Here is a 27,845-nt window from a genome sequence, read left to right as displayed (position 1 = left end):
CAAAAAACAAAAAAAAACAGATACTCTATGTTTAAGTGTAGGGTATTCTTTCATTGGCTAGAGAAAGTTTTCACCCAGTCTGACTTGTCCCTTATAATTACCCCCCAAGATTGATCCAAAATACCTTCCATGATATTTTCTAAAATATTGACCAAAAAATGAACTATTTCAGCTTCAACCTTTCACATCAATATATCGAGGCCTGTTATTATGAAATAGGAGGCGGGGTGCTATTTGACCACTTAATATAGATGTCGGCCTTTGCATTATCAATACTTCCACTTGATAAATTACTTGGTCCATAACACAATCATATTTAGACAAAATTAGGCCTTCCTAAATTATCAAAAATATTTGAACCATTACCTCCAAGAGCTACATTGCATTGGAAGGCTGAAATCTGACCAGATTAATCAATTCAAACAGGTTGTGAAAACATGTGGACAGAGATCTGTCAGATTCCAATGACCAAAACGGTGTATTGACAGTGCCTGATTAGGCTTGATATTTTCCAGCGAGTGTGAATGGGAGGGCAAAACTAAATTATTACAGATACTTTTCAACTATATTTTACAAAAAGAATGGTATAATTTCCGTATTCGATCCTACAAATGAAACTAGCGCATGAAGATCCATAGATCTTGATGCACTATTAGACCACCCCTCAAACCCTGTAAATGTAACTAGTGTATTAAAGTCCATAGAGATCTTTCTCGCTTGCTTATCCATTTTTGAAAATAAGTGCGAGATGTACTCTTTCGTTCCATGCACCATGCTCTGAAATGGTCGCAAAAACCTCTTACTGATCCCATCTTTCTATCATCACCACACTTTTCCAAAGAAAATTAGAAAACTGTGACTAAATGACTCTTTATTTTAACAGTATTCCCTTTAATCAGGAATTTAGATTTAGAAGTAAAGCAAAGTAATTGAAAGCGAATTTATTGATTACGGTGGATTATGCCAACCTGTAGAACCCAAGAACATCATTAAACAAACATGCCATTTATCATCAACACCTAAACTTTTTCTTATGATTAAGTGGGCTAAGAAAGAAAAGACTTACTTCATCATTCTTTCTATTTCGACGGGTAGTCATTCTTTCCACTCGCCTTCGGAATGCCACATAGGGATTGTTATTTGATCCAGCTCCTTTGTCAGTCTTAATTTGAGGTATAAAAGATTGTTGCTAAAAACAAAACAGAAATCTCTATAGTTGGATGATTCAGTATGCCTAGTCTACAAAAGAATAGATGATTTAAATAATGGAAAGGCCTTTTTTTTTCTTTATTTTAAAAACAGTCTTATATTTCAAATGAGCCATTCTAACTGACGTAAAAAAAGAAAATACACTAAAATGAGGAGTGGACTCAAGTTGGAGTAACTTTATACCAAGATAGTGTTTTTCATTATTATATTATTTTCTTTTAAAAACGCATCAGAATTATGAGTTAGACCCTAATTATCCCTAATGTAATTATCTTTAGCCTTAGCATTATTTTTGAGTGGGGGTAATTGGGCTTTGTGGCCCGAGTCTCGAATAAGTTTGGTGCGACTCCCCCCCCCCATATTAATATTGATAATGACGATTGTTTTTTGTGGATGCCCAATAAATTTATTTGTTTACTTTTTTTCAAATAATCAAGTTAATGGTAATTAACGTTGGACTGATTAGCAAAATAACACCAAATGGATTCGAATTATATAAGATGCAATAAGCAATGAGTTGCTAGGGGAGCACAAAACTTATCATCTTACAAATTAACCATCAAACAATAACATAAAGCGGATATAATCAACATCAAGAAAATTACGGATAAATGAATGATAATAATAAAACATAGCTACTACATATATTTTTACAAGTTGAAACAAGGCACTTGTGACGAGGTCAGAAGAGCCAAGAACCCATATGCCATGAGCTCTAGCAAAATTCTAAGAATCAATAGATTGATTTAAAAGGAAAATCAGAGCCTTAATACCGGTCAGGATTTAAAATAAGAGCTTTGAGACACGAGATACTTCTAAATATCAAGATTCATTAAGATCCGATAACCCATTCGTACGTTAAAAATACATCATTTTTTCTAATTTTTCCTCTCCCTTTAGCCCCCAGATGGTCGAATCTGGGAACTTTATCAAGTCAGTTTGTGCAGGTCTGTGACCCGCCTACATAATTTTATCGTCCAAGCACGTCCAGAAGCACGAACTCGCCAAAGCGCTGGACCCCCCCAACTCCCCCAAATAGAACGGATCCAGTCTAATTACGTTAATCACGTATCTACGACATTCGCCTATTCTACCCATCGACTTTCATCCCGATCTCTCCACTCTATGCATTTTCCAAGATTTCCGGTTTCCTAGATTTCTGTTTCTCCTCTGTGTTTTCGGATCCGATTCCAATTGAAAATGGAGCATCTGAGACATAATATCTTTCTATATATCAAGTTTCATTAAGATCCAATCACCCATTCTTAAGATAAAGATACCTCAATTTTCACGTTTACCAAGATTTCCGGTTTCCCCCTCTAACTCCCCCCAATATCACCAGATCTGGTCGGGATTTTAAATCAGTGGAGCACAAGACCCTTCTAGATATCAAATTTCATTAAGATCTGATCAGCCGTTCGTAAATTAAAATACCTCATTTTTTATATTTTTTCGAATTAAACCCCCCCCCCCTCAACTCCCCCAAATAGAACCAATACGGTCTGGTTATTCTAATCACGTATCTATGACTTGTGCTCATTCTTCCCACGAAGTATCATCACGATCTCTCCACTCGAATCATTTTCAAAGATTTCCCGTTTCTTCCTCCAACTCCCCCCAATTTCACCGGAACCGGTCAGGATTTAAAATAAGAGCTCTGTGACACGAGATCCTTCAAAAATCAAATCCCATTAGGATCCAATTAAAATTGGAAATTCGTAAGTTTAAAATACCTCATTTTTTCAAATTTTTCTTAATTACCGAATTTTGGCTCCCCCCAACTCCCCCAAAGAGAGTGGATCCGGTCCGCTTATGTGAATCATGTACCTCGGACTTGTGCTTATTCTTCCCGCCAAGTTTCATCCCGATCTCTGAGTTTTCCAAGATGTTCAGTCCCCCCCGACTCCCCCAATAACGCTAGATCCGGTCGGGATTTAGTATCATGGATCTGAGTTACGAGGTCCTTCTAAATATCAAATTTCATTAAGATCCAATCACTCATTCGTAATTTAAAAATTCCTTATATTTTCCAATTTTTCCGAATAAACCCCTCCCCCCAACCCCAAAGAGAGCAGATCCGTTCCGGTTATGTCAATCACGTATCTAGGACTTGTGCTTATTTGTCCTACCAAGTTTCGTCCCGACCCCTCCACTCTAAGCGTTTTTCCAGATTTCAGGTTTCCCCCTCCAACTCTCCCCAAATAAGAGCTTTGAGACACGATATCCTTCAAAATATCAAATTTCACTAAGATCCGATCACCCATTCGTAAGTTAAAAATACCCAAATTAACTGTCCCCCACTCCCCCAGATGGTCGAATCGGGGAAGCAAATTTGCCATTAAACACAACAGAAATTGGACCAGTCTTGGTACCTTTGTAAATCAAGCAAAAAAAAAAACAACAGTTTCAAGCCTGATGATAAACTTACTCTTCAGGTCAAAAAACAGAGAGATATGAAAAGAAAAAAAGAAGTCAAAACTACACAAAACATAGAATATAACAAATTCTGATGATCAAATATTAAAGACTTTAGTTTTTATTTTGAATAATCTAGTTGTTATTTTAGAATAGAAAAAAAGGAAAAGAATGTATTTACCGTTGTTATCCTTTTTTGCAGCCAATAATCATAGACAGCAGTGACAATGCTGACGTCTACTCCTTTAAGAATTGACTTAGCATCATTTAATGTTATTGCAGTTGTACCACAGGACCTTTCAAATTTGTCTATGATGTCTTCAAACTATAGAAAAGGTAGTGAATTTTAACTTAAATTCTATCTCTACAAGTTGTTGCTACGCAAAAAAAGAGGGGGGGGTTTGGAGTGTTTTTCTATAGCTTTATGAGTTCAAATATGATAATATGCACCTTAGATGTGATTATGTTCGTCAATTTTGGGACTAAGTATAAACAAGTCCTTTCTGAGATGATGTCAAGCAGATTATTCCATGGTACAGAGAAAAATAAATATTGCAGATATTAAATTTTTCTTACTCTTGAGAGACCAAAAAAGCTAATAAATTTTGGCTTAAATCCTATTGTTGCTAAGCAAAAAAAAAGAGAAAAAGGAGGATATTTTGGGAGTATTTTCCTAAAGCTTCGGAAGTCCAATTATGATAACTATGATCCATAAATCTATTACTTTTGGAGACTGAAGATAAGCAAGTTCTTTTAGAAAGCAGCTCAGTCACATAAATTGCACAATGCATAATAAACAGCTATTTCCGATTTTGAATTTTCCGTACCCTTTAACCAATAGAAATTCATTCTCTGAAAATTTCATTCTCTGTAATATTTCAAATGACATCACAAAACAACGCTGAATAGCTAATGGAATAAACTTATTTGTTTCCTATATCATTTTCAAACTAGACGCAAAAATAAGCAATCTGAGGCGAGAAAAAAAAATCATTTGGTGTTTCAAAAAATTCCGAATTTTGAATCGAATAAAAAAGCAAAGGTTTTAAAAAGCAAAACAAATATGTAGCTTGTTGCTAAAACTCCTAATCTCTTATTTATTTTTTTTTTTGGGGGGGGGGGGGGGCTTTTTTGTGTTTTATACTATAATCAAAACGTGGAAATATTGGAAAGCAGTAAATTACACAAATACAAATTATTCTGTAGAAGTTATGAACCTTCATTTCGTTATACCTATATATTGTTGACAAATACCCCCTCCCCCAACCCTAAAAGAGTATTTGTAATGGAGAAGCTCCAGAAGAATACCGGCACGAGTAGAGACAGCATTTCCAGAAGTTTTTTTTTTAGAGTCAGCACATTCTACCTGATATTGTGAACTAGCCAACTATATTGAAAATTTCAAATGTAAAATTGCTCCTTTCAACCATAATTGTGGTGTTGATTTTTAAAAGCAAAAAATAATAAACTTTGTATCTATATACTGAGCAAAGCTGCTCAAAGGATGCAGAGCATAAATGTTCTTGACCAAATTAACACTTCCACTGGTCCAGATTACGAGACTAGAAGGATATTTTAAGTATACAGCACCAAACTCAGAAATTCTGACATTAAAATAAATCAAGAACAATACCCAATAAAGAAAAATATAAATAAATAATAAGATCCAACAAAAGCCAAATTCTGCTGTAGCATGTTTTTGGTCTTTTATCAGTGCCAATCCAGTCCAACCAACAGGCACAAAATGTTGATTGACAAATCGAGGACTGAAATACATTTAGTCATTTAGGGCACTGATCCTACGTAGTTTACGTAGAACCCTTTACGTAGAACCATTGAGAACCCTTTAGGTTCTCAATGGTTCTGAAGACAATCAAGTACTTTCATACTAAAACCAAGAAAAAAAGAGAAAAAAGAAATTTAGTAATTTCGATTCTGAATGGCTCATACATAATTCATTATAATAAAACAAATAAAGCATACAATCAAGATATATCAAGAACTCACTGACTAAAATTTTGCTATGGTTTGAACAACTTCCAATAATTTCAACTCCTCTCTTGCTATATCATCTTATACAAAGCAAAAAATGTAGTTTTCACCCTTTTTGATAAAGAATCAGAAACAGTCATATTTATTTCCTAAGCCATATTCTCGACAACGACTTTTCAGTGCCTTGAACCAAATAACTCAAATTAACAAAGTAAAACAGTTCGTGGTAACGAACAGACAGTTAGTAAAGAGTGACCCGGCTCAATAATAACTGAAACTCTAAAAAACGAAATTTTGATACCAATAATTACATAAAAAAATGTGTTTTCATGCTGATTTTAAATACCTAAGTTTCATCAAGTTTAGTTTTACCCATCAAAAGTTACGAGCCTGAGAAAATTTGCCTTATTTTAGAAAATAGGGGGAAACACCCTCTAAAAGTCATAGAATATTAACAAAAATCACACCATCAGATTCAACATATCAAAGAACCCTACTGTAGAAGTTTCAAGCTCCTATCTACAAAAATGTGAAATTTTGTATTTTTGTCAGAAGACAGATCATGGATGTGTGTTTATTTATTTTATGTTTTTTTCAGGGGTGGTTGTAGCAACCTAGTGGTCCTAGAATGTCGTGAGAGGGCTCATTCTAACGAAAATTAAAAGTTTTAGTGCCTTTTTTAAGTGACCAAAAATTGGAGGGCCCCTAGACTTCCTCCCACGCTCATTTTTTTCACAAATTCACCAGGTCCAAATTTTGAGATAGCCATTTTGTTCAGTATAGTCGACAAACCTAATAATTAGGTCTTTGGGATGACTTAATCCCCCACAGTCCCCAGGGGAGGGGCTGCCAGTTACAATCTTTGACAACTGTTCACATATAGTAATGGTTATTTGGAAGTGTTCAGATATTTTCAGTTTTTTTTTTCACGTCGGTGGTGGGAAGGGGATGGTTCGGGGGGGGGGGGGTTACGAGTGAGGATCTTTCCTTGGAGGAATTTATCATGAGGGAAGAGATTTCCCAAGAAGGGGGTGCAGAATTTTCAAGCATAATTTAGGTTTGAATTTTTTTTAACTAAAACTGTACCTATGGAAATATTAAAAACTGAAGTCTAATTCTCTAGATTGATTACACCCTTGTTTTGGTACAGGGATTTTAAAAACATTTAAGTAAAAATCTCATGACACGTAAATCAGAATTTTAGTGTCACTATTTGTCCTTGGGCTGAAACAGAATTAACACAACCTATCTATTGCTGAAATAGTAATTTAGTGCAACATTAAAAAAAAGTTCCCAAACGAACAATGGAATGAACAATAAATTAAAAGCTGCCCTTGTACAGTGTGTGGGACTAGAAAAAATTATTCTTCAAACATTTACGTATTGAAGAGTATACATAAAAAAATGTCCAAATCATAATGAGAGCAAAGGCAGCCTCTGGTTTCCCTTGCTCAGGAAATTTACAGGATATTGATTTTTTTTTTTTTTTTTTTTTTTTTTTTTTTTTTTTACTCAGGCACAAAGAAATGGGTACATAGACCGGGAGTAGGCCTCATGATGAATAAGGAAGGTGTTAGGTCCTATTTAGGCTGAGAAAGTATTAAAAATAGAATGTTAATGGTTCATTTTATGACTAAAAAGTGCTTAGTAACAGTCATAGTAGTATATGCATTTGAAGAACCGACTGACAGAGATAGTAGTGACTCATATGAATTTTAGTTCGTTACAAGAACTAACAGACAGGATTCCAGGTAGAGATAGGGTGTTTTTATTGTGAGATTTTAACGCCCGGGTCAGTAAAAATATTATAGATGGCATCCTAGCATAGGTAAAATTGGTGTAGGAAAAGAAAACAGTAATGGATGCAGGTTGTTGCAATTTTGTAGGAATAACAATCTAGTTATAACCAATGCAGTATTTGGTTACAAAATGGCTAATAAATCAACATCATATACACATGCTGGTAAGACAGCTAACCTTATTGATTATGTTATAGTAAACCAAAGACTGGCAGGATCAATACAAGATATTAGGGTATATAGCAGTGCTGTTATTGATGTTACAAACAAAGATCATCATCAAGCAGTGTCTAGGGTTGAAGCTGAAATTTTGGAAGGGTAACTACCTCCTGGGAAGTTATGATGTTAGTGGACTCCAGGATGAGAATTTGAGAGAAACTTTTCAGGAACAGTTGAATACTATACTGAAGGGTTTGAAATTTGACAATGTAGAAGGTGACTGAAACAATTTTAGGGAAATGATTGGTGAAATTGCTGGATAGGGTCTTAGGAAAGAAAATTCGAAACAGCTAGGAATATTAGTGAAAATGCTTTATGTTTAATAGAAAGGAGAAGGAGCCTGTACAAGAATTAAGAGTGATGGATCATATAAGAATAAGAGGAATGTGAAGATAGCAGAAAAAAGCATAAAAACATGAACTAAGGAGGTGTGGAGGTCATAGGTAAAACTTTCGGGAACCTGGAAGATGTATCAAGGCAGCATAATAGTAAAATAGTAAAACATAAAACATAATAGATAAACATAAACATAAAACATAATGGTAAAACATTGTACTGGCATGTTAATAAACTGAGATTGAATGATTAATCAGGATTTGTACCAGTTAAAGATAGGAACAGGGCACAATTAATGACAAGAAAAGAGTTAAAGAGAGATGGGCAGAACATTTTGAGAATGTGTTAAACTAGGAAAATGAAAAAAAATCGTGACATTTTGGATGTGAAAGAAGATTTATTTTGTGAGGAAGAATCAGTGACAGGAGGCTTTGAACAGATCGGGATGGAGGAGCATGTGTATCTGTGTTGGCCTCAGGCGACTTGGTGCTGCGGTGAGATAGTAGTAAAAGTAGCACAAATGAATTCTTAATATACTTTAACGTGGAGCTGCCAGAGGCCCTTTCCATCAAGACGAACACTTAAAACCAAAGCATTTACATTTCAACATATATTAATATACAGTTTTAATGGGTAATTTTTCGTCATCAATGAGCATATATACCTTACACATGTGAAAAGATAAAGATGGAAAGAAAACAAAGCTACCTGCAATGGTGTTATTTTTAATTTTCCTTCCTGTTGAGATAACCATTCTTCATCAGATGAATCAATATCATATTCAGGAATATCACCTTGCATGGTAAACGCTAAAAGAAAAAGAAAAAGCAATAGAGAATATTCCATTAAATACCATGATCCAGCAATACATACTATATTACAAGAGAAAGAGCAAGGGATAAAGAAGAAGGGAAGGAGCAATGAACGGAGAGAGTGAGAGACAGAATGAGAGAGAGAAAAGATATCTAACCAAGTAAAAACTTAAGGTCCACTTAGCCCCTAGCCCTCTCTAGGTTTTAATCCAATCCCGTTCGCAAGATATTCCACACACACTATATTAACAACCTAGGTACGTGTCTTTTAATTTACCTCGCAAATTCATCGTGAAACAAGAGCTAAGAGCTCATGTGACGAGGCAAGAAGAGCTAAGAGCCAAGAGCTCATATGGTATTTCGCACTTAGTTGTGATAAACTTGTCTGACTGCTTTTGCCCGGATACAACGGTTGCTATGCCATGTCGTAGACTTATGTGAATAATATCGTGATAATTGCTTAAATTAATTGTTACAATATAATCTTGTATACAAAGGAGTGAGTTCTGCGTTCGAGCTAGTTCTTGAGGAATCCTGATGTGGGTGTTAGCCCTGCTCTTTTAACGGTTTATGCAAATTGCACGCTGTAAACTAGCGTGGGTAAAAAATAAGTTTTTGCAAAGGAAGGTGACTTATATTATTTTGATAAAGTCAGAATGGGAAAGAAAGCCAGACCCAAACGCAACCGGACAGAAGCTGAGTTATCGGATCCGGTTATGAATTCTACTAGTAATTCGGATACGAGTGTCAATGCGGATTGCAAGAAAACGAATGCAGAGAATATCATTAAAATTTTGGAAATGATCCAATCTAAAAATGTGAACATGGAAACCCTAAAGCAGAGTGTACTTGAAATTCAGAACGATTTGGATACAGTTAAAAGTCGTGTTATGGTGCTAGAAAATAAAAGTAGTGCAACGGACAACGAAATTGCAACAGTGAAATCGGAATTTCTAGCTCTGCAAAGTATTGTAAAAGCCCAGTCACAGCTGACTAAGAAATGCAATGAGGAAATGAATGTGGTTGTGTCCCAGTCTCTTGTTGATGAAAATCGGGACAAGTTGGATAATTTGCTGTTTTGGGGCCTTAATGATGTACCCTTGAATGAGGCTGCATCTCGGGTTTCCGAGGTGATTGTAGCTGGTTTGTCACTCTCAACTGACAAGTTGCCACCATTCACTGTGGTGGACAGTGTCCAGGCACGTTTCTTGACTCTAAGTAATGCGAAAAAATTAAAAGGGAAAGAGTTCGGTGTTTATAAGTCTGTTTTTATTAGTGATGATGTCTCACCGCGTGTGCGGGTTTTGCGTAAAGAATTACTTGGGTTACGTAAGCGTTTGGCGGATAAAGGTGAAGAATGCTGTATACCTCCTACCCTACCACCCAGCATCTCTGTTAAAAAGGACAACCATGTTATTAAAGTGCCTTGGTACAATGCTAAGACTTTGTTGGATTCTTTTTTTTGCTGTTGTTAAAATTAGTGAGTGTTTATTTTTTATTGAAAAAATCAATTAAAAAAAAAAATAATAATAATAAAAAAATAAATAAAAAATAAAACTTGCTATTTTGTCGCGACAATTATGGTTGTATGATTGTGGGAATTAGTAGCCGTTGTATTTGGTAACTTGTATATGGATTCGTTACGGGCAAACCAAATACGGCCTGTTTCTTTTTGGTTTGCTTTTTTCCGAGATGGAAAGTGTCATTCTTTTGTTGTTTGTTACATTCTATTTTGTTCTTGTTTATTTGTTTTTCTTCTTCTTTTTTTGTTGTGGAGATGAGACCATATTACTTTGTTGTAAAACTGTATGAATATGGTTGATGGTGATCGTGGCACCCCGGGCAACAGCCGTCTTAAAAATTTGGAAGCTTCATTTGTGGATTTTGGTAGTATATTTACGGAGCAGCTCCACCGGAATTATGATATTGGGATTGCTGGTGAATATGTTTCTTGTAATTCAAAGTACCTATTTAAAGATGGTTTGAGGTCCGGGGATAGTGGTGGTGATTCTGAAGACCTCAGACTTTTCCATCTTAACTGCCAGGGTGTGAATTCATCCCGAGATATGTGAACTTTCCATTTTTCAGGTTATTGGTCTCACAGAAGCATGGCTAAATGAGCACAACTCTGCTCTCTTGGATATTCCAGGGTATAAATTTTATCATAGGAATCGTCAATTTCGTCAACATGGAGGTATTGGAGCTTATATACGGAGCGATATCGAGGTTTTGGTAAGAAGTGATCTAGTGCTGTTTCACGAAATGTTATTTGAGCCACTTATCCTTCAGCTCAGGCTTAAGCCAAAAGATGTTTATGTTGTTGTACTATATAGACCACCATCTGGGTCTATACCGGCCTTTTTGGATATTTTGGAGTAATAGTTGGATAAACTACCTACTGGTTCGCACCCATTCTTCATGCTTGGAGACTTTAATATTGACCTTAATGATATGAATTCGAATACTCCTACGGACTTCCTACAGCTTTCCATGTCATATAGTTTATTTCCCACTATTAATATTTGTACGCGTGTTACCACTTTAACGGCACAGCTACTTGATAATATTTTTTCTAATTCTAAATTTTCAGATCCAGGGGTTATTGTTACTGATGTTTCTGACCATTTTGGGATTTCGGCAAGTTTTAAAGCTTGTTTCCCGAGGCAGCAAGGCCCTAGACTGAAAATGAGTATGTTACCTGTGCTCAACCAGGGTAACTTAGAAAAGTTTAAAGAAGAGATTTCTAATGTTGATAGGAATAAAAAAAGTTGAAAATCAAGATGATATAAATATAAGTTTTCAGAGATTTTATGATAAATTGATCTCTATTTTGAGTAAAACTTGTGTAATGAATCGGACAAGGTCAAGGAAAAAGATGCCCAAAAAGCCGTGGTTGTCACCTAGTCTTCTGCGGTGCATAAATAAGAAAGACCAGTTATACAGGGATTCAATAAGGAATGAAAATGATCCAGTTTGCACAAGAGTTTATAAAAATAATAGAAATGCTCTTAATAAACTTTTGAGAAACGCGAAGAAAAAATATTTTGAGTGTAAATTTAAAGATGCTTGTGGTAACCCAGCTAAAACTTGGACAATTATTAGTGTTATAAGTGTTATAGTGTTATATCTTCAACAGATCCGGTTCTGCCTGATGAAGTTACTACAAGTGATGGGTTAAAATCGAATGAGCCTGATGTAATTTGTAATGCTCTTTCGGAACATTTTGCAACTTTGGGGCTCGATTTTCTCGTACTACAGTAGCTTCTGATAATGATCCTCCGCATGAGACTTTTATGGGTACTTCTGTCGATGTATCAATGTATCTAAGACCTGTCACTCATGATGAAGTTCGTAAGATTATCTTTGAGATGAAAGGTTCTTCGGCTGGGAGTGATTCCATTAACCTTCTTGTTTTAAAAGCCGCGTTTCCAAGCATTTCACATACATTAACGTCCCTTATTAATGCTTGTTTTAAGCAAGAGAAGTTCCCCAATTGTCTTAAAATTGCAAAAATAACTCCTGTGTTTAAGGGTGGTAACAAGAATGATTTGGGGAATTATAGACCAATTTCATTATTGCCTGTTGTTTCACGAGTTTTAGAAAAATGTATTAATATTAGAACTTATGAGCATTTGGAGCGTCATAGACTTCTACATCCAAATCAGTTTGGTTTCAGGAAGGGCAGAACAACAGAAATGGCGATTTCATTTATTACTACTATAATTAATGATGCTCTTGATAAAAAGCTTAAGGTAGCTGGTGTATTTTTACACTTAATTAAGGCGTTTGACACTGTTGACCATCGAATATTATCAAAAAAATGTGAATTTTATGGATTAAGGGGTGCTACATTGCTTTGCAGTTATCTTCAAAATAGATAGCAGTATGTCAATTTACAAGGATTTTTGTCTAATAAAAATGTTGTTAATAGAGGGGGGGGTCCCCAAGGATCCGTACTGGGTCCGACTCTGTTTTTGATTTTTATTAATGATCTACCGCAAGTTGTGAAAGCTCTGCCCAGAAATGACGACTTTGTTGACAATGGTCCGAGTAAGACCCAGCTTACTATGCCCTTATTTGCTGATGATACAACCTTGGTGTGTGTTGCCCTTGCAGAACAACTGCTCATGTCAACGATAAATGCCGCAATGAACAGGATATGTACATGGCTTAAAATAAACCACCTTGACCTGAATATAGATAAGTCAAATTTTGTTCTCTCGATCTCCGAATTTTTACCCTTGGTTTACGGAAATGATTTCGGAGCGGGGAATTATTAAACGAACAAGATTCACCAAATACCTCGGAATCAATATTGATGAAACCCTATCATTCAAAGATCATGTGAAGTCAGTTTCGAAAATATTGTCACGTAACTTAGGTATCATGCGCAAATTAAAACATATTTTTCCCCCAAATGTTCTACGATTGTTATATTTTTCCCTGATTCACCCTTACATTTTGTATTGCTCGTCGATTTGGCTGGGTACTTTCCCTTCGATAGTTCCTCCAATCCGTGTGATCCAGAATAATGCTATCCGAGTTTTTTGTGGTGTTGGGAACCAGGAGTCTTGAGTTTTGAGGTCTGTGTATAGAGATTTAAATATAATGCCTGCAGCTGGATTACGTGATTTTTATACGTTGATTTTTATATATAAGTACTACAGTGATAGCCTTCCTGATTGTTTTACAGGAATATTTAGTGAGAGGTCTGATGTTCACCACCACATTACTCGGATACGAGGTAATACTGAGGTTCCTCGATAAGTTTCAAGTACGTCTTCTTTTTCACTTATTTACAGAGCTTCAAAACTTTGGAATAAACTGAGTATAGATATCAAGGAAATAGGTAGCCTTGGCCAGTTTAAGTCTGATTTACATGTGGAGTTGCTCGGTAGGTATGCTTTTGAAACAGATTAACTAAAATAAATTTTACATAGGTTATTCATTTGTAATATTTATGTATTTTTTTTGTTTGTTTTTGTTGTTGTCTTGGGGTCACGCAAGGTAGTGTATTGTTTATGTTTGTTTTTTTTGTGTTGATTTCGGTATATGGTCTCATTCTCCATATTTTCTTATTCTCCATATTGTCTCTTTATTTTCTTTGAATTTAGCAGAGCCTCGCAAGCTTCGCTTATATTGTGCTATTGATTAAGAAATGTTTATTGTGTTGCAAGAGCAACACTTTGGTTTTGTCGTGGTTTTTTTTTTTTTTTTTGTTCCTAGCACCCCGATTTCAGCTTATTCCTAGAAAGTGGTAAGGGTCTAACCTCTGCGGGTTTTTACGGAAAGCGTGGACCTTAGGCCGGATTGATGAATATGAGTTTACATTTTGGAAAGCTTCGTAGAACTCTTGCCTGGGGCCAAAAAGGATGGTTTTTGCTTGTCCTTGAGCCAGAGCCTATAGTGTGTGAAGTGAGAAGAGGAGTTGTATAGCTTATGTCAGACAGGACTATCTGAAGTTATGCAGCAAAGCTTTCGTTTCATCAAACCATGTTTCTGCTTTCGAGTGGAAAGCTCCGTTCTAGCAGGCAAGCAGGCAGGCACCAGTTTCAAATTGAAGATGGACTAAAATCTATAAGTGTTAAATATATGCGACAGTTACCCTGCCCCACAGCCAATATATCTTCTTTGAGTGATAAATAGTAAAATTTAGAGAAGCAAAAAAGCGGCATTTTCCCACGGGTCCGTAAGTGCTGCCATCTATTGTTTCTACCCATTTCTGTTCGTGATTTCAGCTGAGTTTATCATTCGGTTTTTCGCACTTGGGATTGCGGTAGAGAAATGGTTTCAGATGTGCCTCTTAAACTTTAAAAGTTCTCTCATTGCTAAAGAAATTAGAGTTTATCCTTTGCTCCTTTCTAAGTGATGACGTTAGAAAGTTGGCCTACGGCAAAAAAGTCAACTTTTGAACTAAGACAGATAGATTTTTTTTTTTCGACGGCAGTCGATAGCTTTTGATGAGCTGATCAAAGTATATGTCATCCATTTTTTTTGTACAAAAATTCCTTCATGAGATATACCAGTTTGAAAGTTTAAAGGGGTTGACAACTTCAGTAGTAAGGTACACACTGAAACCAAAAATAGGCCGATACCAATTGTGAGACATATAGGGGAGTTATAAGCAACAGTCGGCTGTTAGCTCATAATCATCCTCGGCAATGAGGGGTTCGCAACTCTTACTAGTTGGTGTACCTATTTTTTGTTTCCGTTGTATTTGATGGTACGACCAATTTGGTTCCAATGGTAAGACATGTAGGGGACTTGTAAGTAATAATCGGCTGTAAGGCTACAATCATCTTTAGCAATGAGGAGTTTGCAACTTTTGCGAGTTGGTGTACCTTGTATGTATTTTAGCATCCTTACAGATTAACAACTTCAGCGTTTAGTCGCAGCGAGTAAACAAAACCAAAGTGTTGGTCTCGCAACACTTTACTCGGCGAAGCCGAGCAAAGGTTGCCGCAACACCTCACGTTGCCCATGCAACGTAGATCTAGTTTCTACTAAAATTGTTCTACTGCTACTACTACTACTACTAACAAAATTCAGAACCAATAGATTGATTTAAAAGGAAAATCAGAGGCTTAATGCCGGTCGGGATTTAAAATAAGAGCTCTGAGTCACGATGTCATTCTAAATATCAAAATTCACTAAGATCCGATCACCCACTCGTAAGGTATAAATACCTCATTTTTCCTCTCCCTTTAGCCCCCCAGATGGTCGAATCTGGGAAAACGACTTTATCAAGTCAATTTGTACAGCTCCCTGACACGCCCACCAATTTTCATCGTCTTACCACGTCCAGAAGCACCAAACTCGCCAAAGCACAGAACCCCTCCCCCAAAGAGAGCGAATCCAGTACGGTTACGGCAATCACATATCTACGAAATATACTTATTCTATCCACCAACCTTCATCCCGATTCCTCCACTCTAAGCGTTTTTCAAGATTTCTGACTTCCCCCTCCAACTCCCCTCAATGTCAACAGATCTGGTCGGGATTTGAAATAAGAGCTCTGAGACATGAATCCCTTCTAAATATCAAATTTCATTAAGATCCGGTCACCCGTTCTTAAGCTAAAAATACCTCAATTTTTCTAATTCATCCAAATTAACACCACCACCACCCCAGCTCCTCCAAAGAGAATGGATCCCTTCCAATTATGTCAATCACGTATCTAGAATTTGCGCTTATTCTTCCCATCAAGTTTCATCACGATCTCTCCACTATTAGCGTTTTCCAAGATTTCTATTTCCCTCCTTCAACCCCAATGTCCCCGGATCCAATTCGAGCCGAAAATGGAGCATCTGAGACATAAGATCCTTCTATATATCAAGTTTCATTAAGATCCGATCACATATTCTTAAGATAAAAATACCCCAATTTCCACGTTTTCTAAGAATTCCGGTTTCCCTCTCCAACTCCCCCCCCCCAATGTCACAGGATTAGTCGAAATTTAAAATAAGAGCTTTAAAGCACAAGATCCTTCTAAATATCAAATTTCATTAAGATCTGCTCATCCATTTGTATGCTACAACACCTCATTTATCAGAATTACCCCCCCAACTCCACCAAAGAGAGCGGATTCAGTCCGGTTATGTCAGTCACGTATCTTAGACTTGTTTTATTCTTCCCATCCAGTTCCATCCTGATCTCTCCGCTTAAAGTATTTTCTAAGATTCCCCCCCCAACTGCTCCCCAATGACGCTGGATTCGGTTGACATTTAAAATAAGAGATATGAGTTACGAGGTCCTTCTAAATATGAAGTTTCATGAAAATACGATCACTCCTTCGTAAGTTAAAAATACGTGATTTTTTCAGAATTAACCCCCCACCCCCATAGATTGGATCCGCTCCAATTATGTCAATCACGTATCTAAGACTTCTGCTTATTTTTCCCACCAAGTGTCATCCCAATCTCTCTGCTCTAAGAGTTTTCCATGATTTTAGGTTCCCCCCAAACTCACTCCAATGTCACCAGATCCGGCCGGGATTTAAGATAATAGCTTTGAGACGCGATATCCTTCTAAATATCAAATATCATTGAGATCCGATCACCCGTTCGTAAGCTAAAAATACCACATTTTCATAATTTTTCAGAATTAACCCCACCCCCCCGCTACTCCAAAGAGAGCGGATCCGTTCCGGTTATGTCAATCATGTATCTAGGACTTGTGCTTATTTTTCCCACCAAGTTTCATCCCGATCCCTCCACTCCAAGTGTTTAAATATACTCCACTCCGTTCGTAAGTTAAAAATACTTCATTTTTCTATTTTTTCCGAATTAATCGCCCCCCTCCCCCCCCCAGATGGTCAAATCGGGAAAATGACTATTTCTAATTTAATTTGGTCCGGTCCCTGATACGCCTGCCTCGTCCTAGCCTACCTGGAAGTGCCTAAAGTAGCAAAACCGGGACCAACAGACACATCGACAGAATTTGCGATTGCTACTATATCACTTGGTTAATAGCAAGTGCCATAAAAATTAAGTACCAGGGGCTCAATAACACAAAACTTTTATGCTGATGGCTGACAGAACTCTCTTAAAATTAAATTAATTTCTTGGCTGTTTTAAGACTTACACGGCGCAAGAAATTCTCAGGTCAGCCAGAGACATGTCATTTATGAGCCAGTTTATGGGTGTCATGGATCAGTAAGTCCTTTGGTCATGGATAATCACCAAGCAAATCCTTCTGGTCAGGGCTATATGAAAATACTAGCCCAGTGACCCCCAAGAGACTCAAAGAGTATCATAGCACCTTTCTCAATGAACAATACACTTTAGAAAAGCCACTGAGCAACTAGAATAGCACGCATTCTGAGCACCAATTCTATTGAGATATTGTAGGCCTACTTGTATTATTTTTCAAGCAAAAGCATTATTGCCAGAGCTAGGCAGAGCGAAGAATTTTAATAATTAGGGACTGGAGGAGGTATAGAATTTATCTTATAGGAAATGTATGAACAAAAAATGGGGCCCTTTTCGGGCCCCATTTTTGGATGAACCAATCTTTTTTTTTTCGAGGGGAGGGGCCATGGCCAATCGACTCGGGAAATAATTTTCAAGCCGATTGGAAAGAAAGTTTCATGGTCCTGTTTTTGGTGTGCATCACCCCAAAATGAAATTTGTACAATTATAGGGTTTCCTTGGGCCCAAGGCTTATGATTGCATGTTTTAAACCGGCCAAACACAAAAAAATCAGCGTATTTTTTGTCCCCCACCCACCCCAATACCCAACATTTTTGGTGAAATAGTAACATTTATCGGTGACTAGTCAATTCGGTAAAATACACACTTTTGTTCCTTTTTCCGACGAGTCATTTGTTTTTTTTATTCATTGTAATCCCTTTGACCCATGGGCTTTCGGATAAGTTGGCCCATAAAAAATGAATTTCTTTTCCCTTTTCGGAGGAGCCTTTTTTTGTCTCAGTTTATTTCTATACTAGGGAACCCACGTCGCAAGAACATCAGAATTTAATTTTCAAACCCGACCCAGCAGTTAAAATTTATAAATCAACCAAAAAACAAAACAAAAACAAACAAATACCCACCAAACACACCGACTGTTTTGAAAAACAAAAACACCCCCCCCCCCTTGCAGGGAAAAAAAGCAAACAAAACAAGCAAAAGACAAAAGCAAAAAAGGAGAAATAAAACACACACACTATCATTCGACAATTGACTATTCACTGAAAACGGATTCGAGATCCGCTTTTGGCCATTTACGGGCCTAACTTTTTAGGGAGAGCAGGCATGTACCCAAAATTATTATACTGGGCCCCTTTGTCCCAAAAACTTACGAAGCTTCAAACCATCATCCCCTTCTCCCTCGGCAAAAATTTAGAAGTTGACCCGGGGACTATGGGGGAGGGGGAGCATGTCATCCCCAAAGGCATAATTATTGAACCTTTCAATCATGCTGAATAAAATGTATACGCCAAAATTTTGCTCAGATGTGTCTGGAGAAACAACAGCGTGTGAGAGAAAGCTGGTTGCCCTTCAATCTTTTTGGTCACTTAAAAAAAGCACTAGGACATTTGCAACATGAAGGTAAGTTATTTTTCCATCGACCAAGAATTGTAGAACTTCCATTTAAACAAAGCACATGTCAAAAGGAAACAAGATTTGACCATACAGGCGATACACTGTATTGGATTATAGAGGGGACATGGAAAAAACATTGTGGCTTGGTTTCTGACGTAACAAATCAAAAAACAAGAGCTGAGAGCTCATATGGCACTTGTCACGAGCTAAGAGCCAAAAGATCATATGGTATGAGCTCTAATAAATTTCTATGAATCAATAGATTGATTTAAAAAGTAAACTAATGCCGGTCAGGGTTTAAAATAAGAGCTCTGAGTCACGATGTCCTTCTAAATATAAAAATTCATTAAGATCCGATCACCGACTCGCAAGTTATAAATACCAATTTTTTTCTAATTTTTCCTCTCCCTTTAGCCCCCCAGATGGTCGAATCTGGGAAAACGACTTTATCAAGTCAAATTGTGCAGCTCCCTGACATGCCTAACAATTTTCATCATCCTAGCACGTCCAGAAGCACCAAATTCACCATATCACTGAACCCCTCCCCCCAACTCCCCCAAAGAGAGCGAATCTAGTAAGATTCTGTCAATCACGTATCAAGGACATTTGTTTATTCTATCCACCAAGCTTCATCCCGATTCCTCCACTCCAAGTGTTTTTCCAAGATTTCCACCTCCAAACCCCCTCCAATGTCAAAAGATCTGGTCAGGATTTGAAATAAGAGCTCTGAGACATGAATTTCTTCTAAAAATCCAATTTCATTAAGATCCGATAATCTATTCGTAAGATAAAAATACCCCAATTTTCACGTTTTCCAAGAATTCCGGTTTCCCCCTCCAACTCCCCCCAATGTCACATGATCTAGTCGGAATTTAAAATTAGAACTTTAAAGCACAAGATCCTTCTAAATATCAAATTTCATTAAGATCTGGTCACCCTTTCGTAAGTTACAAATACCTCGATTTTCAAAATTACCCCCCACCCCCCAATTCCACCAAAGAGAGCATATCCGGTCCGGTTATGCCAATCACGTATCTTAGATAGGTTCTTATTCTTTCCATCCAGTTTCATCATGATCTCTCCGCTTTAAGTATTTTCTAAGATTTCCGGTCCCCCCAACTGCCCACCCCCCAATTACGCTTGGTCCGGTTAAGATTTAGAATAAGAGATCTGAGTTACGAGGTCCTTCTAAATATGAAGTTTCATGAAGATCCGATCACTCCTTCGTAGGTTAAAAATACGTCATTTTTTTCTTATTTTTCAGAATCAACCCCCCCCCCCCCAATAGAGCGGATCCGTTCCAATTATGTATATCACGTATGTAAGACTTCTGCTTGTTTTTCCCACCAAGTTTCATCCCGATCCCTCCAATAAAGCGTTTTCCATGATTTTAGGTTCCCCCACCCCAAACTTCCCCCAATGTCACCAGATCCGGTCAGGATTTAAAATAAGAGCTTTGAGACACGACATCCTTCTAAATATCAAATTTCATTGAGATCCGATCACCCGTTCGTAAGGTAAAAATACCTCATTTTTTTCTAATTTTTCAGAATTAACCCCTCCCCTAACTACCCCAAAGAAAGCAGATCCGTCCCGGTTATGTCAATGATGTATCTATGACTTTTGATTATTTTTCCCACCAAGTTTCATCCCGATCCCTCCACTCTAAGTGTTTTCCAAGTTTTGGGTTTTCCCCTCCCAATTCCCCTCCCCAATGTCACCAGATCCGGTCGGTATTTAAAATAACAGCTCTAAGACACGATATCCTTCTAAACATCAAATTGAATTGAGATCCGATCACCCGTTCGTAAGTAAAAAATACCTCATTTTTTCTAATTTTTCAGAATTACCCCCTCCCCCAACTACCCCAAAGAGAGCGGATCCGTTCCGATTATGTCAATCATGTATCTGGAACTCGTGCTTATTATTCCCATCAAGTTTCATCCCGGTCCCTCCACTCTAAGTGTTTTCCAAGATTTTAGGTTTCCACCCTCCAACTCCCCCCAATGTCATCAGATCCGGTTGGGATTTTAAATAAGAGCTCTGAGACACAATATCATTCGAAACATTAAATTTCATTAAGATCCCATCACCCACTCATAAGTTAAAAATTCTTCATTTTTTCGAAATTAACCGGCCCCCCACTCCCTCACCCCCCAGATGGTCAAATCGGGAAAACGACTATTTCTAATTTAATATGGTCCGGTCCTTGATAAGCTTGCCGAATTTCATCGTCCTAGCTTACCTGGAAGTGCCTAAAGTAGCAAAACCGGGACCGACAGAATTTGCGATTGCTATATGTCACTTGGTTAATACCAAGTGCCATAAAAACGGCACCAGTCCTTTAAATTTCACAGCCAATCGAAATAAAAGCAATTTAGGCCTTTTTGGGCACCATTTTTAGAGAGGAAACAGTGACATTATGATCTACCTGGCCAAGGAACTTTCGGCATTAAATTTACATTTATTCAGGGAAAAAGTTTATTGGCCCCTTTTCGCGATTAAATAAAAAAAAAACTAATTTTTTTAGCTGAAAGTAAGGAGCGATATTAAAACTTAAAACGAACAGAAATTACTCCGTATATGAAATGGGTTTTCCCTCCGCAATCCCTCGCTCTTTGCGCTAGTTTTTAATTGTTTTAAAAAGTAGAATTGTGGCAGAGTCAAACTTTAGCGTAAAGAGCGAGGGATTGCGGAGGGGACAATCCATTTCATATACGGAGTAATTTCTGTTCGTTTTAAGTTTTAATGTCGCTCCTTACTTTCAGCTAAAAAAATAAGTTTTTTTTTATTTAATTTCTGAACGTTTTTGAATTAATGCATGTTTGGTTTTGGCTCTCCGCACATAAATTATTAAAATGAAATTTGTATATTAATTCTTTTTTTTTTGGCTAAATGGCTTTCTCTTAGTTTTGATCAGACGATTTAGAGAAATAAGGGGTGGAGAAGGAGGTCTAGTTGCCCTCCAATTTTTCGGTTACTTAAAAAGGCAACTAGAACTTTTAATTTTTGACGAACGTTTAAATTAGTAAAAAATATACGTAACTTAAGAATTAACTTACGTAACAAACTTTCATAATCTTATATTTTTATTATGTATACGAGGGGGTTTGTACCCTCGTTAATACATCGCTCTTTAAACTAAATCGTAAGTTTTGTCCCAATTCTTTAAGAATGACACCTGAATCAGAAAGGCCGTAGAATAAATAGTTGAAATTACTAAAAATACTTTAGCATTAAGAGCGAGGTATTTATCTCCTCCTAAATACCTCGCTCTTTATGCTAAAGTATTTTTAGAACCCCTCATATGCGTAATAATCTCTGTTCGTTTTAGTTTCAATGCTACTCCTTCCTTTCATTTGAACAAACGTTTTCATGTTTATTTTTCATTGTTTTCTTATAGTAATGCTAGAAAATCCTGCGCCCTTTTCATTGAATTTTTCTTCCCCCATGACAGATTCCTCCAAGGAAAGACCCTCCAACATAGCCCCCTCCCCTCAGCCCCGCTCCCAAAACAAAATAAAATCCCCCTGAAAACGTCTCTACACTTCCAAATAACCATTACTATATGCAAACACTGGTCAAAGTTAGTAACTTGCAGCCCCTCCCCCAGGGATTGTGGGGGAGTAAGTCATTCCCAAAGACATAGTTATAATGGTTTTCGACTATGCTGAATAAAATGGCTATCTCAAAATTTTGATCCGTTGACTTTGGGAAAAAAATGAGCGTGGGAGGGGGCCTAGGTGCCTTCCAATTTTTTTGGTCACTTAAAAGGGGCACTAGAACTTTTCATTTCCGTCAGAATGAGCCCTCTTGCGACATTCTAGGACCACTTGGTCGATACGATGACCCCTGGAAAAAAACAAAAACAAACAAAAAACAAACAAACACGCACCCGTGATTCGTCTTCTGGCAAAAAATACAAAATTCCACATTTTTGTAGATAGGAGCTTGAAACTTCTACAGTAGGGTTCTATGATACGCTGAATCTGATGGTGTCATTTTCGTTAAGATTCTACGACTTTTAGGGGGTGTTTCCCCCTATTTTCTTAAATAATGCAAATTTTCTCAGGCTCGTAACTTTTGATGGGTAAGACTAAACTTGATGAAACTTATATATTTAAAATCAGCATTAAAATGCGATTCTTTTGATGCAGCTATTGATATCAAAATTCAATTTTTCAGAGTTTTGGTTACTATTGAGCCGGGTCGCTCCTTACTACAGTTCGTTACCACGAACTGTTTGAAACCAATGTTTCTTCAGCATGGGATTCCTACTGGCCTGAGGAGTTCCGCTTTTTGGACACAATTTTGAGGGATACCTCTGCCGAAAAACTTAAATTTTCGGTGTGTGTTCGGGTCCCCTTGACCCAAGGACTTTTAGATATAAGGTTCAAGCCAGTCAAAGAAATATTTTCTGGCACCAGTTTTAGGTAATTCTTGCCTCCAGCATAAACTTATTTTACGCATATGCTCATGAGCTTAAGGCTGTAATTTTCAAGCCATCTGGGAATAAAGTTAGTTGCCCTTTCTTGGGGGGGGGGGGAAATATTTCCACCTTCTCCCTTTCCTTGTGCATTTTGGTCCTCTTGGTCCCATGACTCGAGGATAATAGTTTTAAGCAGAACATCAAAACGTGTTGCCCTTTTTGGGACCTTTTTTGGAGAGTCCGTGCCCCAAATGCATTTTTGGTACATTAGGTTCCTTCTGGCCCAAGGATCTAAGACCAGAAGTTTGCATCTCATTAGGGAAAAAAATTGGTCGGACTTCAGCCCCCTAAGTACCTCCCTCCTCATAACAAAACAAGTGTTCCTCTAGGTACAGGCCACACAAACCCTGAAAGCTCCGAGCCAATTGGGAGATCACAGATCAAGCATCTCTACCTGTAAAATCCATCTGTAAGCAGCTAGAATTTGCCAGATTTACGGCCTTTACCCAAGGGACTGGGACTGATGAAGGGTCATTTAATCTCTGCAGCCATACTTATGGGGATATGTGCCCTAAATCACTATCGACCTTTGAAAAGGGTACTAGAACTTTATATTGCCAGTCAAAGAAACCCTCATCTAAGTTTCTACAATAAACCGTTCCATTCAAATTGGTCAGGAAAAAAAGTAATATGTGGGTGGCACGATTCTTTACCATTACCTTTTGGCAGGAGGGTCGCATCAACCCGGGGGCATGCTTATTATAAGTTCAGAATATTTGGAACAAAATGGCTACCTTAAGTTTTGATTCAATACCAAGGGTAGTAAGAGGTTTGCCAAAGGTAAAAAGTCCTAGAGGAGGCTGGTTGCCCTCCAATCTCTTTTGGACCTCAAGAGGGCAACGGGACTTTCGATTTCACACCGACAGAGCCCCCTCCCAAGTTTCTACCATCACGCCTTATTTGCAAAGTGGTCAGAGGAAAATAGACAAAAAATACCAGGGAGGTGCATGGCTCTTACTAGTGCAACGCCAGTTCGTTGCCTGTGATAATGGAAGAAGACGCGTCTATATTCAACACAGGATGAAGGGTATCACTTAAGACTCGTAAAACTTTTGTTCACCAGTTACTTGACTTTGAATGTGTTAGATCATTCCAGGCCAACAGACTAAAAGCCATGGGATATACACGTCTTTTAGTCTGTATAAAACTTAGCAATAATTTTGAATGTATTCTGAGGTTACACCCATGAACAACATATATTTTTCCAGTATTTCAAAAAGTTGAATTTGATCAAAATTGCTTTAAAAAATCATCTTAGTACAAAAATTTTTAGTTTCCAAAAGTAATTTTGTTGCACACCATATTGATGCTTTTTAAAAATAAATTTCAATTTGGTACAGAATTTGAGTCTATCTTAATTAGGATCTGGGATGTTCTTTTTTGATGATATTAATGTGTACCAAAACAGACGTTTTTTTCTAAACTTTGCTAATTTCTAACTTAAAAGATACATGAGAGCTGAAGCTTTGTAAACGAACTAGTTGTATAGCCAAGAATAAGTTCGTAAATTTCACGATGTTCTGAGAACATGAGGCAGTAAAAACAGATTCAGTGTGTTGATATCGTGTGGATAAAATAAACTTGTTTTTTGTTTAATTTAAGAAAAAGGTTGGAAGCACTACCCAAAAGCTACTTGATGAAAACTACAACGGAGTTTCTGAGTTGCATTGCCTGCATTATAGGTGCCCAAGGGGTGGTTGTTCACCTTTCGTTTTTTTTTGCAAACACAGTCCAAATATAAATGAAAGATTACATTCATGTGCATCCCAGCCCAGACATGAAAGCAATGGGGAAAATGTCCTCTGAGAACAAAATTCTTTCAAACGAACCATCTTCAAAATTTGTGAAATAGCCTGAAAATTGATTCTCATTATTTCAGCCTTCCAATCCCTGTCAAAAAAGGGATGTGCCCTTTTTAGAGTAGATCTCCATTCTTGAAGCATTTTTGCACTAAAACTGTACTACAGCTTCTGATAACGACCTGTTTAAACATAAACTTTGTTTGTGGTAACAAGCTGGTTATGAAGAGATAGCTGTGCCAGTAGAACCAAACATTAAAAAAAGGTTTCTTACTACAATATTATTTAAAGAATATATTTTTTCATGCTGATCCCAAATATAACAGTGAGAAAAAGATATTTACCAAGGTGCTTTATCATCACTGACTCTTAAATAACAACAGGATCATCAAGTCTCAAAGCCATTGAAAACGTGTTTTATTTTCCATCGGATTGATTCGTCTAAAAGAGATTATTAATTTGAGTAGATGTGTTTATGATATAAAGTTTATGATTTAAGTGTTTTCAAACAGTTCTTGGTAACGAACTGTAGTAAGGATGCGTGTCAATTTGTTTGTTTGTTTTTTTTTTTTTTTTTTTTTTTTTCCAGGGGTGATCGTATCGACCAAGTGGTCCTAGAATGTTGCGAAAGGCCTCATTCTAACGGAAATGAAACACCATCAGATGATCCTTATTGACCTTACTTATTATTATTATTATTGTTATTATTATTATCAGAGAACCTTATAGTAGAAGTTTCAAGCCCGTATCTACAAAAATGTGGAATTTCGCTTTTTTTTGCCAGAAGACAAATCACGGATGCATGTTTATTTGTTTTTTTTTTGTTTTTTTGTTTTCCCAGGGGTGATCGTACCGACTCAGTGGTCCTAGAATGTCGCGGAAGGGCTCATTCTAACGGAAATTAAAAGTTCTAGTGCCCGTTATAAGTGACCAAAAAATTGGAGGGCACCTAGGCCCCCTTCCACGCTAATTATTTTCCCAAAGTCAACGGATCAAAATCCTGAGATAGCCATTTTATTCAGCGTAGTCGAAAACCATAATAACTATGTCTTTGGGAATGACTTACTCCCCCACAGTCCCCGTGGGAGGGGCTACAAGTCAAACTTTGATCAGTGCTTACATATAGTAATTGTTATTGGGAAGTGCACAGACGTTTTCAGGGGGATTTTTTGGTTGGGGGAGGGGTTGAGAAGAGGGGTATATGTTGGGGGAACTTTCCATCGAGGAATATGTCATGGGGGAAGAAAATTTCCATGAAGGGAGCGCAAGATTTTCTAGCATTATTAAAAACAAAAACAATGAAAAAAATATGAAAAGTTTTTTCAACTGGAAGTAAGGAGCAGTATTAAAAATTAAAACGAACAGAAATTATTACGCATATGAGGGGCTAACCTCCTCCTAATACCTCGTTCTTTACGCTAAAGTATTTTTAGCAATTTCAACTATTTATTCTACGGCTTTTGTGATTCAGGGGTCATTCTTAATGAATTGGAACAAAATTTAAGCTTTAGTGTAAAGAGCGAGGTACTGACGAGGGGGTGAACTCCCTCATATATGTAATAAAAACATGAGAATACAAAAGTTCGTTACGTAAGCTAATTTATAAGTTATGTGCATCTTTTACTAATAAAAACATTCGTAAAAAATTAAAAGTTCGAGTTGCTATTTAAGTAACCAAATCATCGGAGGGCAATTAGGCTTCCTCCCCCGCTCCTTTTGTCTCAAAATAATTCGATCAAAACTATGAGAAAGCCATTTAGCCAAAAAAAAAAAAAATGCAAATTTCGTTTTAATTATTCCTCTGCGGAGAGACAAGTTTTTTTAGCTGAAAGTAAGGAGCGACATTAAAACTTAAAATGTACAGAAATTACTTCGTATATGAAAGGGACTGCTTCCTCATCAACGCCCCGCTCTTTACGCTAAAATTTTTTATTGTTTTAAAAAGAAGAGTTGAGAGAAAGAGTCAAACTTTAGCGTAAAGAGCGGGGCGTTGATGAGGAAGCAGCACTTTCATCTAGGATGCTTAAATCATCAGCATAATTTAAGACCAGGAGAGTTTTTCCTACCCATTTGATTCCGTGGTCTCTTATTGCCTTTCCTGTGCTTCTTAAGACAAAATCCATCAAAATGGTCAATATAATGGGGGATGGAACACAGTCTTGCTTAACTCCTGATTTAACGCGAAACCAGCTGCTAACTTCATTTCCTGTCTTAACCGCAGCAGTGTTTTCTTGCATATACCACTAATCACTTTAGCTATTTGTACGGTATACCATGCAAGGATAAAACCTTTGCTAATGGTCCTATCAATAAAATCCAACGCTTGCTCATAATCTATAAAACTGAGTACCAAAGGAGTTTGATAACTCAGGTACATTTCAATTATTAACCTAAGAGTATAAATTTGGTCTACACATCCTCTACCTTTTCTAAAACCGCACTGTTCTTCAATAAAAACTTATGTCTATGGCATCTCAAAGTCTAAAAAGTAACTTATTACAAAGTAATTTATTACCTGCAGAGACTAGACTGCCCTAATTACAAGTAGGGGCACCATTCACTCAGACTTTTCTCTTTATATTGTGAGTTTGAGTTTTTGTGAAACTACACCAAGAAAAAGAGTTCACCTAGTATATTTGCTTTATAAAATAAAGCATAATCATCCAAAATAAACCATTGTCTTCACAATAAGATACAAGCTTTTGGGTCAGTAAGCTTTAAGGCTGTTT

General features: G+C 37.1%; 1 protein-coding gene across 2 annotated transcripts in view; it reads right to left on the bottom strand.

The window, feature by feature from the left end:
• LOC136032006 (enhancer of polycomb homolog 1-like) overlaps positions 1 to 27,845 on the bottom strand; it is a 61,358-nt gene that overhangs the window by 24,641 nt on the left and 8,872 nt on the right. For both annotated transcript variants that reach the window (XM_065712073.1, XM_065712074.1), the window contains exons 3-5: positions 8,679 to 8,779; positions 3,806 to 3,949; positions 1,067 to 1,189 (exon numbers count right to left, since the gene is read on the bottom strand). In XM_065712073.1, coding sequence (XP_065568145.1) covers positions 1,067 to 1,189; positions 3,806 to 3,949; positions 8,679 to 8,779 — 368 coding nt within the window. The remainder of the gene's footprint in view (positions 1 to 1,066; positions 1,190 to 3,805; positions 3,950 to 8,678; positions 8,780 to 27,845) is intronic.

The sequence above is a fragment of the Artemia franciscana genome, chromosome 10 (genome assembly GCF_032884065.1).
Source record: "Artemia franciscana chromosome 10, ASM3288406v1, whole genome shotgun sequence".
Lineage (NCBI taxonomy): Eukaryota > Metazoa > Arthropoda > Branchiopoda > Anostraca > Artemiidae > Artemia > Artemia franciscana.
This window is presented reverse-complemented; position numbering and strand designations above follow the sequence as displayed.